General features: G+C 37.5%; 1 protein-coding gene across 1 annotated transcript in view; it reads right to left on the bottom strand.

The window, feature by feature from the left end:
• Positions 1–1551: 1551 nt before the first annotated feature.
• The window catches only part of DUSP11 (dual specificity phosphatase 11), a 21871-nt gene continuing 6723 nt past the window's right edge, over positions 1552–16699 (bottom strand). Inside the window, exons 4-9 of the mRNA XM_012556224.2 lie at positions 13467–13590; positions 10007–10067; positions 8168–8214; positions 7822–7897; positions 7410–7583; positions 1552–3472 (exon numbers count right to left, since the gene is read on the bottom strand). Of these exons, the coding sequence (XP_012411678.1) occupies positions 3253–3472; positions 7410–7583; positions 7822–7897; positions 8168–8214; positions 10007–10067; positions 13467–13590 (702 nt within the window). The 3' untranslated portion in view covers positions 1552–3252. The remainder of the gene's footprint in view (positions 3473–7409; positions 7584–7821; positions 7898–8167; positions 8215–10006; positions 10068–13466; positions 13591–16699) is intronic.

Raw genomic sequence — 16699 nt, 5'->3', positions numbered from 1 at the left:
TTCAAAACTGGACACAACCCAAATATCCTTTAACTGGTAGCTGTGGCATATCTGTTGACCTTGCTTGTTGCACCGAACTATCAAGCCAGCATCCAAGGTTGCCATGAAAGACATGACTTGTGCACAAACACTGGATGAATAACACTTTGATCACACAAGAGATAGAGCAAGGTCAGCTTTAATAGTGGGCGCCAGTCCCCCATGGCCAGTGGGTCATTCCTTGCAGCAGCTGACACAGAGATGATGGTCTGCATGCACCCTTCTTGTGCTGCAGAAGAAGGACCTCATTCCCTCCCAGCCAGAACAGATACAGAAATGGGGTTGGCCAGGCACCATAGAATGTGCACACTTAATGAAGCAGTACCTGGGAACGCTGGTGTGCTCAGGGCAAGACAGGAGGGAGGTACTGATAGGCCACCAGCTGCCATGGGATGTGTTTTGGGTCAAGATACTCTGGGAAAGGGAATCAGCCCACACTTTTATGCTAAGAAGCCACACGGTTGCAAATTCCATATTTGCAAATTCACCTACTCACTAAAATTTATTTGTAATCCCAAAATCAAGACTCACAGTGCTTTTGTGGTCATTTGTGAACATGCACTGAGCAGTGAAAAGTTTGAGTCACCCAATGTGCATGTTACCAGCTGAGGTCAAACAATGCAATGCTTGACTTCTTGTTTCAGTTCTCATACTGTAAACAAGTGTCTTTTCTGCAGCATATTTGGTGCCATGTTTTTCACGTTTGTGCTTTCTGTTGACGATTCTGCTGTATAAAATGGCCTGCAAGCATAGTGCTGAAGTGCTGTCTAGCATTCCTAAACTCAAGAAGGCTGTGATGTGTCTTACAGAGAAAACGTGTGTTAGATAAGCTTCGTTCAGGCATGAGTTCTAGTGCTGTTGGCTGTGAGTTCAATGTTAATGAATCAATGTTAAATAAGGTGTCTTTAACAGAAATACACATAGAACAAAGTTATGTATTGAGTGGCTGAAAAAATGCTGTGACCAGAGGCTTGCAGGAACCTAACTTTGCATTTCTCCTGGGAACAATAACTCAGTATTCACTAATTCAGTGTTTGAGGCAAATTTATAGAACATAACTACTGTGAATAGCAAGAATTTACTGTATATGAAAACTGTTGAAGCTGGATGTAGGCGCATGAGAGTTCATTACACTATTCTGTCTACACTTGCAAATGTTTGAAATTTTCCATTATAAAATGCTTTTTAAAAAAGCATAGTTCTGATCCAGATTTCTCTCTTCTCCAAAAGCCTAAGATATTTGAACTTCTGAAATGAAAACAGCTAAACAGAGATGAGCTTCAGAAACTAGTTTTATTAGGTAGTGTTGTAAGTGTCCCTATTGCCTCTGGAAATATTTCAAATTTCTCTTTAGAAAGATTATTGTAAACTGTTAGGGATGAAAGGAAAATCGTATGTTTAATCCTTTAAAATTAAACAAATATATATACTCATATTATACATAAATACATATATATGTGCATATTTCCACATGTATACACTCACGTATTTCCAAAAATCTTAATCTTGAAGGCTATTAAAAAAAAAAAAAAAGAAGAAGCCAGGCTGACACATCTGGTCCCAAGCCCAAGGCTCATTTGTGGGTCACAGGGCAAGGTGGCAGCCTGTCCCCTTCCACAATATCCACAGAACGGAATACTAACCCATTGCTGTCAAGTCAATTCCAATTCACAGTGACCCTATAAAAAAGAATGAACTAATGATCCACTCAATGGAATGGATGAACCTCAACAGCATTATGTTAAATGAAAGAAGCCAGATTCAAAAGGCTACATACTGTATGATTCCACTTACATAACATTCTAGAAAAGGTTAAATTATAGGGACAAAAAAAGAGATCAGTGGGTACCAGGGTCCGGGGAGAGAAGGGCTGACTACAAAGGAGCAAGAGAGAAATTCTGGGTGTGGTAGAACTGTCCTATATATCTTGGCCGTGGGGTGGTGGTTACAAAACCGTAAGCATTTGTCAAAATTCAGAGAAATCTACATTTAAAAAGGGTAAATTTTGTGTTAAACAATAATTTACTGAGGTTTACTATGTGTCATGGTGGTGCAATACTTCCTTGAGCAATCAAAGTTTTCTGGCTTCCTCTGCAGCTAAAAATAATTAATACCATTTCTCCCAAAACTAAACCAAACCCATGGCCACTGAGTTGATCCCAACTCATAACGACCCCATACGACACAGCAGAACTGCCCCATAGGGTTTCCAAGGAGCGGCTGGTGGATTCGAACTGCCAATCTTTTGGTTAGTAGCCAAGCTCTTAACCACTGTACCACTAGGTCTCCATACCCTTCCAAGTGTTGTAGAGGTGTACCAGCAGAGAGAACTTAGAAAAAATCAAGGTGAAGGTGCCATTCCATTATGAGAGGCAACTGGAGAAAGATCCCAGCAGGTCATGTTCAACAGAGGAGCAATAACACAAGAGCCATGCAAGTCTTTCCAGATTTCCAGGCTTTAAATAGTCATATCCTATTCTGTTCATTAAGCAACCTTTATAATCTATAGAAGTTTTCATGTGTTCTAAATAGTTTTGAAGACAATGACCTTGTCAAGTAAATTAACCACTATAATTTAATAAACCAGCATTGTGGTTTGTAAGTTTCTCTTGCATAATGGACAATTAATCTCTGACACTTTATCCATTCCTGTGTTAGATGGCATATCTGACAATTCAGTGAAAGGAAGTTGGTAAATCCCATGACAGACTGCCAAAGAAAGAGGTATCTGAGGGCAAAAATGTCACAACTAATTACAGATAATGACTAGGTTCTAATAAGATTGTGTCCTAGGTAATTTTAAGCAAAATTTTAAACAGTTAAAAAAAAAAAAAAAAAACTTCATTAACAACTGGGCCAGTAATAGATGACAAAGACACTATTAATTTTGTACACACACACTCATATACACGTCTAGTTAGGACAAAGGAAAGTAAGATTGAATTTTAAAAAATAATTTGCAAGGGGATTCTTTATTACTTCATCAGTTTCAAAATATTTCCTTAAAAAAATTTTAGACTGGAATGATGGAGATTTTTCCTTTACTGGCACACTTTCTGTAAATTTATCAGCAAAGAGGTAAATATCAATATAATTTTTCCTTAACCTTTAACACGTAAAGGAACAATAAAATAGATAATAAACCTTATTTGACCTGATCCAATTAAGTCACTCCAGCTGTCTTCAGTCCAGCTCTGGTCTCCAGATAGATTTCTAGAAGAGGTTCATGTCACTCGGGCCATCCCCAATAGGAAAGGATCGATAGCATTGTCTGTTGTAAGGTATGTTAGGAGGTAACCTTTTATACTGGGCTGCTTGAGTGGTGTCTGGCTTTACATTCCAAGAGTATCTCCTTTGTGAATAGTCCTGTCCAGGGGGACCAGGAGGGGGAATAAGGCCTCTCTGGTAAACATTCTGATTCTGGGAAAATTTCCTTAAAACAAAACAAAAAGTGATAAACTATTATTAGGATCTACAACATATACTAAGTTTTATGAATACACAGATATTATGGTTCCACTGTCTCCTACCTGTGTGACCTTGACAGATAAATTACTTAATCTTTCTCTTACCCATTGCCATCGAGTGAATTCTGACTCATAGCAACCCTACAGGACAGAGTAGAATTGCCCCATAGGGTTTCCAAGGAGTGGCTGGTGGATTCAAACCGCCGACCTTTGGTTAGCAGCTGAGCTCTTAACCACTGTGCCACCAGGGCTCCACTGTTCTTAGTCCTTTATAAAATGGAGCTAATAATACCCTTCATCTTCATGGGTTGGTATGAAGGCAAATTAAGACATTTAAATTACATATAACAACACCTTGGCACACACTAGGTTCCCAGGAGCCTTTTCACCCTTCTCTATAAATTCACATCCATACTATTTTACTCAGACACGTTCCTTCCAAAAGTCTGGCAGGGTGGACATGAGACAGAAAAGGTATTTACTTTTGAAAACAGAAAGCTGCTTTCATCTTATAAATAAGGAGAGAAAGAAAGAAAGATTCTAACCCTGGCACATGCAAGAAATCTGGGGAATTAGAATTTAACTGTTTCAAAAGCAAGATCAGTAACTCTAACATAAATCATACAAAAGAAAATTTGGAAACCTGAGCAAAGAAAATATAAAACCCTCCAAAACCCTAGTCTGACTTAATCTAATTCAATTGGTTAATATTTCCTTTTGGCTTTTTTCCCTTAGCACTTTTTTTTACTGTTGAATCATAACGTATTATTTTCATTTGTCGTAAGTGAGCTATCACTTTTAATGGCTTTATAAAATGTCATAATATGGAGAAAATAGTTTATTTAGCTTTCTTCATTGTTAGAAATGTAGGCTGCTATCAATTTTTCCATTATTATGAATAATACTGGGATTAACATCTCAGTACACCCACTCCTCATTTATTAACATGGTTAGGTGCCAAAGAGTAGGTCCTTATGCGAAATTCAGTGTTATGTGAAAATGGAGGATGACCCCATCAGATCACGAAGTACAAGATGACTACATCATTACATAACTGCCAAATTACATCATTACATAACTGCCAAACTACTGAGAATCATGGCCCAGCCAAGTTGACACATAACCTTAACCATTACAGCCAACGTTATTCTCACCTTGCACCTTGGCATTTGTTAATGCCAGACATATGTTGTTAATGCACATAATTGTCAGATAGTAGATTTTTTACTATTGTTGTAAATACAAAATGGTAACAAGATAGTTGATAAGTGAGGAGTAAGAGTATATACACTTACTGTATCCTAAGCATCGATGCCAGTGTCTGATACATAGTAGTGAATTTGAGAAATGTGTTGACTATTGGAATGAATACAGCTTTATCCATATTTTGAAGTATTTCCTTAGTTTCAACGTGGAATTATCAGGTGTGAGTATTTTTATGGCTATTAAAATTGTGTTATCAAAAGAGTTGTGCCAATTTTCAGTGCTATTAGCAACATAAGCAGTATCTTTGTGAAATGTTTACATCTTTTAAAAATGTCAATGCCTTTTACAAGGGTTTATTTTAACCATACTGAGGTTTTCCCTGTTCCCAAGTGAAAATACTTTTGTGATTTATCTGTTTAAATCCTTCACAAATTTCCTTACTAAAATTTTAGTATTTTCCATATTTGTATTTATTCTTTAAATAACAACAACCTTCCTTATTCTGAAATCTATGCCACTATTAATGTAGCCTAAAAATGCAAGATCCTTTTTGGTAGCTACATCAAATTGTTTACCTAAACTAAGTTTAGAATCAATGACAATGTCTAAGTCTCTTTCCCAATTGCCTTTGAAAAGTAGTGTATTCCCCATCCTGTACTTGATTTTCTAGCCTCAAATGAAAAACACGGAGCAAGGCAATGCCTCCTAGCTGATGCTTATCTGCAAGAAAATGTCAATTCTGGGCAAAGGACATGAATAGACACTTCACCAAAGAAGACATACAGACTGCTAACAAACACATAAAGAAATGCTTGTAATCATTAGCCATTAGAGAGATGCAAATCAAAACTACAATGTGTACCATCTCACCCCAACATCACTGGCACTAATCAAAGAAACAGAAAATAACAAATGTTGGAGAGGTTGTGGGGAGACTGGAACTCATACACTGCTCATGGGAATGTAAAATGGTACCACCACTATGGAAAATGGTATGGTGCTTCCTTAAAAAGCTAGAAGTAGAAATATCATATGACCCAGCAATCACACTGTTAGGTATACACCTTAAAGAAACAAGAGCCATGACCCATGTTCATTGCAGCATTATTCACAATAGCAAAAAGATGGAAACAACCTAAGTACCCATAAACAGAGGAATGGATTAACAAACTGGTACATACAACGGCTACTACGCAACAATAAAGGATAATGACGAACCTGCGAAAGATCCCATAACATGGATGAATTTGGAGGACATCATGCTGAATGAAATAAGTCAATCACAAAAAGACAAATACTGTGTAAGACTACTATTATAAAGAAACAAGAAAAGGTTTACACACACACACACACACACACACAAATTTCTTTGATGGTTACTAGGGATTGGAGGGAGAGGGAGGGTAAATTACCAAACAGATAGAAGACACGTGTTAATATTGGTGAAGGGAAAGGCAACACACAATTTGGGGAAAGTTAGCAAAGCATGACCAAGGCATAGGAGTACACTGAGAAGAACACAGGAATAAAGGGCAACAATAGTAATTACTGTAGCATAGACAATCCTGCAACAATAGTATTAAGAAACACTAATCTAGGAATGGATACATAGGTAGGTAGATATGCCAAGAGGTGTGGGATCCTGTATCTGTAGGGATCCACCTACAGATATAGGTTTGATGGTAGATATTTTTACATACATAACTGTAGGTGCTACTTATATGTTAATATAGACAAGAAAGCACACAAGTGCCACAGTCGGGGCAACTTCTTAGACATAACAAAACACCTCATGGGACAAAGTTCCTAGGCTCAAAGGACCTTAGACTCAGGGGACATCTACTTCGATTGGCACAACACAGTTCATAAAGACAAAGTTCTGCATCCTACTTTGGCGAGTAGCATCTGGGGTCTTAAAAGCTTGTGAGCAGCCATCTAAGACGCCATCAAACGGTCCCAACCCACTTGGAGCAAAGGAGAATGAAGAACACCGAAGACCCAAGGGAGCAATTAGTCCAAAGGACTAAGGGACCACAGGAACCACAGCCTACATGACTCTGAGACCAGAACTAGATGGTGCCCAGTTACCACTACCGACTGCTCTGACTGGGATCACAACAGAGGGTCCCAGAGAAAGCAGAAGAAAAATTGTACAACAAAAAATCAAATTCACAAAAAAAAAAAAAAAAAAGACTTACTGGTCTGACAGAGACTGGAGGAATCCCCAAGGCTGTGGCCCTAAGACACCCTTTTGAACTGGAACTGAAGTCATTCCCAGAAACCACCTTTCAGGCAAACCAGAGACAGGCCCATAAAATACACAATAACACCCTAGAGGAATGTGCTTCTTAGAACAATCAATTATATGAGATCAAAAGGGCAAAATTTGCCCGAAAGCAAAGATGAGAAGGCAGGAAGAGGTAGAAAATCGGGAGGAAAGGAAATGGGGAGAGTGCTGACACATTGTTGGGAATGAAACCAATGTCATGGAACACTTTACATACAAACTATTGAACGGGAAACTAATTTCCTCTGTAAACTTTCATCTAACGCACAAAAAAAAAAAATCAAAAATTAAAAAAAAAAGACATTAGCTACTGAAAAAAAAGTCAATTCCTCATAATTATCATAATGTGTTTTTACTAATTTACAGTATTACTTTTTATTCAATTCTAGAAAAAGGAAAAGCAGAGGTACCTGACTGACTGGGTGTGCGAATGGAAATGCCGAGATGGTGTTGGGTAATCCTGGGTCCGATGTAGATTATACCTAGGTCTTTGGCGAACAAACTTATTAGTGGTGTGGACTGGTTCCATGAGATGTGCTGATTCTTCAAAACCACTTGACCTGGATACGCTGGAACCCCAATTCCTCAAAGAGAATATTTCCACACAATATTACTGGTTTCCCAATTTAGGAGCCAATTTAGTCACTATATTTTGCCTATGAAAGTAACAATCCTTTCCTCCCCCATCTGTATTTATGCAGGTTTCCCCAGCAAGCAAACATGTTACAAGAAGAATGGATATATGCAACTTAAATTATATAAAAAGAGACCTCCCTAACTACAAACCTCACACTTACTTTCTGATAGGAAAACAAAACTTACTTTCTGATAGGACCATTCTGAAGGTCTTCAATATAGTTCATTCTTTCTATGCAATGTCCCCGGCACCTATTGAATACTGAGGAGTAGATGGAATGTTAGAAATAACTGTCCAAAAAGCAAATCTTTCCTACAGAAAGCAAATCAAAGCTGAAATCCATTAACTAATTATTCCGACTGTTACATACCACTACTTCTAGATACATCCCTTTATAAACTTCTGGCAGATTATCTTATATCAAAACAAATGAATTATAAACCTTTTTTTTTCAAAATTTGAGAAATCCATCTACATTTCCACCTTCAACTTTTACAAAAAGAGAAAAGTAGTGGCAACCCTCATACTTACATTCAATTGCATCATCTGGCCTCATGCCTTCTACATCAATCAAATATCTAACAAAACAACATAATTTGGGTCATTTAGATGTACAAAAAGAAAAAAATCAAGTTTTTTCAAAAAAGGTCCAATTTCACTTGCAAATATAGATATAAAAATCCTAAGAAAACATCAGCATATTGAATCCAACAATTAGTAAAGAATGATATACCATGACCATAATAAAAAAGGCTTTATCCCAAGAATAGAAGGATGACCCAGCTTTAGAAAATCTACTAACATACTTATTTACATTAATGTAAGAATTTAATTAATATATGAAAGAAAATGCAGTACCAAACTGACAGACATTAAAAAGGTATCTCATAAAATTCAAGTCATTCTTGATCAAAATGCCTCGTACCATAAAAACACAAGAGTCCTTAACATGACAGTATTTATCAAAAAAACAATAAGCAAAAAACAAACTGAGAAAAATATTAACATTAATGTAAAAAATACTGTCTAACTAACTGTATACGCCAGAAACTTAGGAGCAACCATCATTGTCAGCCATTTCTTCCTTACCCTCATCTCCAATCCACCACCAAGTCCTGACAACTATATTACCTAAATATTTCTAGAGGATGTCCCCATTTTCCCACCAAAATGATCACCACAACCTGGTCCAAGCCACCAGTATGCCGGGACTTCAGCAAAAGTCTCCTAACGCGTCTCCCTGCTTCCACTCTCCCCCACTGCAGTGTAGTCTCCACTCAATAGCGAAAATGATAGGTTGAAAATGCAAATTTGATTATGTTTCACACACCCCCAACAAAAAAGTCCAATGGTTTTCTATTGTTCTTAAGATAAAGTTCAAAATATTAAAAATAGTCCTGCATGATTTAGCTCCTACCTACACTAACAGCTCCATTTTAATGCCATACTTCTTCCGTGACCCTGGCTACTGGTTTCTCCAACACGGTTGTAGCTTTCCCACTACAGGGTCTTTGCCACTCACGATGCCCAGAATTCTCTCCTCAAAATCCCCATTTAGTTAATACCTACTCATCCTTCAGATATCAGCTCAAACATTCCCAGGGAGACCTTCTCTAACCTTCCCAATGAGGTAAAATCCCTCCTGTTATACACTCTCACAATACCATGTACCTCTCCTTCTTAACACTTGTTACAGTTGCAATTCTATGTGTATTTGTGTGATTCTTTAACGTCTACTCCCCCTCTAGACTGCTGGGATCCACAAAGGGACAGGTGAAGTCTTTTTGCTCACAACTGTATCCCTAACACCTAGCACAGTGCCTATGAATAACAGATGCTCAATAAATATTTTCTAAATGAAAATCATTATAATGCGGCAACACCAAAAACTGTAACGGTATATACCCTTTCACCTAGAAATTCCATTCTGAGTGAAACAATAGCATATGTATTCAAAGATGTTCGTACAGCAATGTTCATTACTTCAATGTTTTACAATACAAAAAACTCCGGACTCTTACATTCATCAACATACAAATGAATAAACTGCAGCCTTTAAAAAGAATGAGGTCTCCACGTATTTCCACAGAAATATGCCCACCACATATTAAGTTACAAAACAGAATGTCTAAGTATTATACCATTAAGTAAATTACACGTATATACGCAGTTTTTTTAAGTCTGAAAAGACATGCACTAAATTATAAATGGCAGTAATCCCTGGGGGGCACTGGGCAAGATTGCAAGGTGCCCTCACTTTCAACTTTATATATTTCTGTATGGACTGCATTTTTTGCAGCAAACTTATATTACTATTGTAATCAGACAAAAACAATTTAAAACAGCCTGCTTCTGGCGTTGGCAACTCACCTGCAGATGAGATAGCCCGTTCTGTTTAAACCATGGGTACAGTGGACCCCAATAAGTTTGTCTATGAAACAGAAAATACATAGTTAAGTATACACATTAAAAACTAATTGTATACTTTTCTGAAGAGTAACATTTATTAGTTAGCATATGCTACCACTACCCTGAAACGACAACTTTGAAGAGGAATGTGGTTTTAGGAACATACTATAAAGAACCATTTAACATAAAGCCAAAATTCATTGCCCCTTGGAAATTCTGCACAGCCCCAATCAGACCCAGTGGTATAAAAATGAGAAGGCCTGGTCAGGTACTAACAGCTAAAACTGTGTATTCTGACAAACCCGTTTGTCTTAATATAGCATACCCATCAGTAACTGATTTAATTACAGAAAAAAAGAATGGGGTGGGAGAAACAGGCTATGAGAATAACATTTGTTTCTAAATGAAAACAAATGAAATGCTTTCATTTTTGATATTGAATAGTAAAAAGAGCAAACAGTTTCTATAGTGCTCATGAGTTCCAAAAGCACTCCCATTCCTTCTTTCATTTGGTCATGGGTCTTGCAAAGTATTTGGGGAAAAAGCGAAAATGCTTGGAGACGTGAGCCCAAACCTCACAGCAGACGAAAAGAACCGAGACTAGAATCAAGTCTAAGATTTTTCCAACTATACCACAGTATTTCTTAGTCCATCATTTAAAAAATACTATGAAAAATTAAATTACACACAAAAAATGTGTAGTTTTTCTCCACAGAATCAGTCTGTGATTAGGTAGTGTCTGGTAAGAAGGCACTCATTACGCTGTTAGGACTGCTGCCACCCAACTTCTAATCATCATCTCTGTCAGGACTACTGCCAAAAATTAGTCTCCTGACTTCTAATTTCCTCTATTTCAGCTGGTCCTCCACAAAGAAGATATTATCTTTCTAAAACATAAACTTAGCTGTGTTGCTCCCTTGCTTAAAATCTTCAGTTAGCATAGAAGAAAGCCAAACTTCTTAGCAGGAATGTAGACTCCTTTATTAACTGATTTCAATCTGTCTTTCCATTTGAACTGTAAATCCACAATGATCCTATGATTTACAAGGGCCTATATAATCCACCTCCCTCCTGCTTACCCTCCCACCCTCAATCCTATTTTCTACTGCTCTGACCCTCACTCCACTCCAGCCACACTGGCCACCTGGCTATTCCTCAGACATGTCGAGCACAGTCATGCCTCAGGGACTTTGTACCTGCTGCTTCCTCTGTCTTAGAATACTCATCTCTGGGATAACCAATGACTTGGTTTCTCACTTCCTTTAAGGCTCTGCTCAAATGACATCTTGATAGAAAGGCCTTAACTGATCACTCACCATTTCCTAACCCCTTTATCCTGCTTTATTATTCTGTAAAACACTTACCACCATCTAACATCCCATGTATTTACTTGTTTATTTATTATCTCTCTCCCCCACTAGAATGTCACGTCCACAAGGGCAAGGACTTTGTTCTGTTCCCTGTTCCGAGAATAGTGTCTTCCACATAGAAAGTATTAAATAAGGTATTAAATAAATATTTGCTGAAAATGAACATATGAATCCCATGCCCCTTCACACTACTCTCTAGTCACATCAGAGGCCAGCCTTTCCACAGCACCTGTTCAACCCTGGTGCTTTATGTACTTGCCAATACCTGGGCTGCCCTTTCCTCAGTCTAGAAAAATCCTCTTCTCCCCAGCCCAGCTCAAATGCTGTCTCCTCAATCAGGGAGGGCTTTGTCAATCTGCCCGGTATATTCCCACTGAACTTAATTTATTCTTTTAGTATAATTAACCCGCTGTGTCACAGTTACTGTATGTTCACCTTCCCAGATAACTGTGTCACCTCTATATCCCCATGCCCTAGCAACAAACCGAAAAGGCTCTCAGTAACTGTTTACAGAACCTCTGTATCCCCATGCCCTAGCAACAAACCAAAAAGGCTCTCAGTAACTGTTTACAGAATCAACTTATTTTCTGAGCCTCTACCAGCTCTAGGCAGTGGATAGTGAGCCTGGCACCTGTGAGAAGAGCTTATAGCAGAGGTACCCAAAATTGATCCTAAGCAAGGCCTCAAGAGGGCTATGGTAGGGAGCAGTGCAAGACACAATGAACTTGACACAATTCAGGGAGAACACCAAAAGACTTTCCAACCAACTATACTCAGGTGTAACATGTGAACAACTAAGATGAAGTATATCCTCATGTACTCATAAGGAACTTCTAGCCCTCCCGGAACAGATTCATTCTGTGTGGTAAAGAAGCTGAGAAAGCAGATCCTTGACGCTTTCAGGAATCCTGTATAATAGTTTCACACAGAGAAGCCTGGAAGCAGTGAGTAGGCTGGCAGCTGTACCCTAACATTTTAAGATATAATATTCTGTGACTATAGCTTATACAAAGCAGGTAATTTACCTCTTTTGGAGAAGCGTGGTTATCACAAGCAAAGCAAAGCCTCTCAAGTTTTAAAGGGAAAGTACAGGGGAAGATCTGCGAACAGGGTTTAAGATATTTAAGAGCTAATGCCTACATTAAGCGACCAAGTTATAGTGTGGAAATTTATCTGAGAACCCACTGATCCAGTCCCTTTCTCACCCACTACCCCATATCTTCCCTCCCCCATCTCTATTCTTTCTCCATTCTTCCCTATCATATGGGAGAAAAAGAAAAAAGGTACATTTACTATCTGTTAGATTTATTCTTAAAAGTGTACACTCCTCAAGCTAAATTTAGAAAGAGGGCAAAATGAATGCTTTAGCTAGGGGCCAGTGGCTTTCCAAAGACAAAAGGCTCCCCAGTCTTAAAAATATGGCAAATATCATATTCTTTCTGGTACTTAGATGCCAGAAAAACACAACTGGATCCTTACAATTAAGAAGCTATTAAGATCTATTTTTTGACAGAGTAAGGTAGATCTTAAAGCAGAACAAGAAAGCATCAGCCTTGGACTTAAGTTCTTCCTGAAGAATGAGAGGTGGTGGTGTCCTTCCTCACCTGTACCCAAACTGAAAAAAAACAGCAAAATAATACATATGATAAGGAAGCAAGTCCACTGGCCTGCTGTTTTGTTTTGCTTCTAGCGGGTCTGTCTCACTCCATTTGTTGTCTCTTTTATGCAAATCTAAGACCCTGAGATTCTTAATCTTTTTTCCACCTCTCACCCCTTAGCCAATAAATAAAACATTTTTATTCCATTATATATTTTCATTCAAATTTTTTCATGAGATGCATGAGCTAGTTCAGTTCATATTTCTCACGAAAAGCATCTTCCAAACTAAACTGTTTACTTGTGACTATCAGTAGGAAAAACTCCTTACCCTACAAGCACCATCTGACATTTCATCTTAACATTATCAAACACAACAGGCCTATTGTTGGAAGTATTAAAAATCCTTAACCCCATTCAAAATGCGTATCAAAGTTAAGGGAAAAAAAACTCACCATTATCTTTATTTTCTTTCAAAAACCCATTAACAGCACATTTGAACTTAAAAATAGTGTCATCATCAGGTACCTGATGCCCAACTGTAAAAATTTTTAAGTAAGGAATAGTTTCTGGTAAATCCTATAAAGCAAAACCATGAAAATGCGTATTATTTCATTTGTAGAGAAAGAATCAAAGATTAATTAGAGCCAGAATATAAACCAAGAGATTATAATAAACTTCGTATATGAGCAATTCTGATCGAAGAGCCATTTTTTTCCCAAAGCTGCTCCAATGAAGCAGAATCGCTTGATTCATTAGAACTGCACATCAGACAGATAATCAACAGGTCTACAAACGTAAAGTACATGTGAATTAATGCATACATAATTAAAGATTATATAAATAACTCCACCTGCTATTTTACATTTCAAAGGCCAGTGTCTTCATAAAGCAGCTGTGATTTAAGTAGAATAATAAAATAGAGTCAGAAGAACTAGATTTGAATTGAGATGGCACGTTCCAGGCACTGCTGAGAACTGGTATTGTTGGAGTGGGAGAAAGAAGATGCAGACAGAGGCAGAAAAGGTTAAGTGAAAATCCTTTAGTTCTGAACTTAAATGGAATAGTACCAGTATGAATCCATGATGTATTTTATATTTAAAAAATCTATATATAGGGGTGTGTGTGTGTGTGTGTGTATGTATTTCACATCCCCCCACTCCAGCTCTGTTGAATGAAAGAAACAATGTCAGCCTAGTAGCAATAAAACCCTTCTAGCACTCAAACTGCAATCTCTAAATACCATTCCCACTAAAAGAAATCAAGGCTCCCTGAAGAAATGGTTGATTTCAGGTCTGGGGCAGGAAATGTACAAGTGAGCCTGGATCATTTTTTCATACAAACACCAAGAAAAAAGTGATCAAAGATTACTAGAGTCAGGTCAAAAAGACCCAGGAGCCAAACTGAGAAGCTCCCACCCGCCAAAGATAGGGCTATTTGAGCCTCTATAAGAATAATAACTGTAACAGACTGAAATGTCAAGTTTTAATGAATACTGTGTGAATATTATTAATAATATTAGTATTCATAATTCATTATTATTATAACATTAAGAATAGTAACTGTAATGGATGAAAACATCAAGTTTTAATGACACTAAAAATAAAATTCAACTGATCACCATTAAAGAATGTTATTGAACCAACACACTATTTTGAAAACTGTTAAGTAAAGGGAAAGAATCATGCTTTTCCTATACAAACTATTTGTTGTTACTGTTAGTTGCTACTGAGTCAATTCCAACTCATGGTGACCCCATGTGTGCGGAATAGAAATGCTCCATAGGGATTGCAAGGCTGTGACCTTTCAGATGCAGATCATCAGGCCGTCTTCTGAGGTATCTCTGGATGGGTTTGAACCACGAACCTTTTAGCTAGTAGTCGAGTGCTTAACGGTTTGTGCCATCCAGGCACATAATATACAACTGGGCAACCAAACAGCTGAAGAGGGGAAGCTTCTCTTTACAGAAGTACACCCAGCTAATAAATGGAAAAACAACAATAGAATTCACCATTTTTTGTAGCCCCTAATGAATTAATGGATTTAGGCATCAATCATCAATGTCTGATAATATCATAAAAAGAGACAACCATTCAGTATTTGTCTCCTGAAGGAAGAACATATCATCACCTATTAAACTCTTTTTAAGGCTCTACTCAAATGACATCTTGTTAAGAGAGGCCTTAACTGATCAGTCACCATATCCTAACCCCTTTATCCTGCTTTATTATTCTGTAAAGCACTTAACACCATCTATCATCCCATGTATTTACTTGTTTATTATCTCTCTACCCCACTAGAATGTCAGGACCATAAGGACAAGGACTTTGTTCTGTTCCCCGCCACACAGAAGGTATTAAATTTAAAAAAAAAACAAAAAACGGAATCTGTCCAACGCTCCAGGCTCTACTTCTAATTTATTTATTTAAAAAAAAGGGACTGAGGAATATGTTAACAACACAAGAGGATAAAACGCCATCAAGCAAAACCTAGATTAGGACAAACTCGCTGATTTCTTAAAACAATTAAACTCAAGACAGATTAAGTAAGACTGACGAGAACAGGCAATTGCAAAGTGTAGATCTTATTTGGATCTAATTCAAGCTCTTAAAAACAAATTTTTTATGACATTTAGGAGACAACTGCAAATTTGAACACTAACTGGCTATTTGACAATATTAAAGAATTGATATTAAGAAATAAAAGTCTTATCTTTTAAATATACATACCAAAAACGTACTACTAAATTATATATCTGGAAATTTTCTTAAAAATAATATGGAATAGGGTGAAACAGACAGTATAGATGAAACAAGACTGCTGTGAGTTGATAAATACTGAAGCTGGATGATGAGTTCATTAACACTCAAAAGTATTATGTTTGTTTTTGTGTATGTTTAAATTTGCTATAATAGTTTAAAAACAAGAACCGAGTTCAAGTTTCAATTCTTCCTTTCTGAGCACTAGTTTTATCATCTGTAAAATTACTAACTATAATAATCTATCCTCTGAATTTAGTAAACACTCAATCCCACTCCCATTGCCAACTCATAGCAACCCTATGGATAGAGTAGAACTGCCCCATAGGGTTTCCATGGCTGTAATCTTTACAGCTGACTGCCACATCTTTCTCCTGCAGAGCTGCTGGTGCATTCAAACTGCCAACCTTCCAGTTAGCAGCAGAGCGCTTTAACCACTGCACCATTAGGGCTCCTGAAGCACTCAACTGGAGATACTAATCCTACCACTTTGTCAAAGGACTGCAGTGAGGATTAACTAAGTTAATGTGTGTGAAAGTGCTTCCTATTAACAAACATTCGATGTTATAGTTTCCAAACACCATGAACTAGTCTACAGAAGGGTAATTCTTTCCCATTGATACGTCACATGCAATGGGCCAACAGAATATACAGGTCTCTGTATTAAACCAGAAGATATTAGGATAAGAAAGCAAAAAACTTAAGAGAACAACTGTCTTTCACCATGATGCTTATACATGCTCAGACAAATGTTTAAAATAAGTGTTAAAGACATAATGGATTTACTGCAAAACCTCAGCAACAAAAAGACAAATAACCCAATTAAAACACAGGCAAAGGATATGAACAGGCACTTCGCCAAAGAAGATATTCAGGCGGCTAACAGGCACATGAAGAAATGCTCATGATCATTAGCTATTAGAGAAATG

Source organism: Trichechus manatus, unplaced genomic scaffold (genome assembly GCF_000243295.1).
Source record: "Trichechus manatus latirostris isolate Lorelei unplaced genomic scaffold, TriManLat1.0 scaffold00004, whole genome shotgun sequence".
NCBI classification, from domain to species: domain Eukaryota; kingdom Metazoa; phylum Chordata; class Mammalia; order Sirenia; family Trichechidae; genus Trichechus; species Trichechus manatus.
This window is presented reverse-complemented; position numbering and strand designations above follow the sequence as displayed.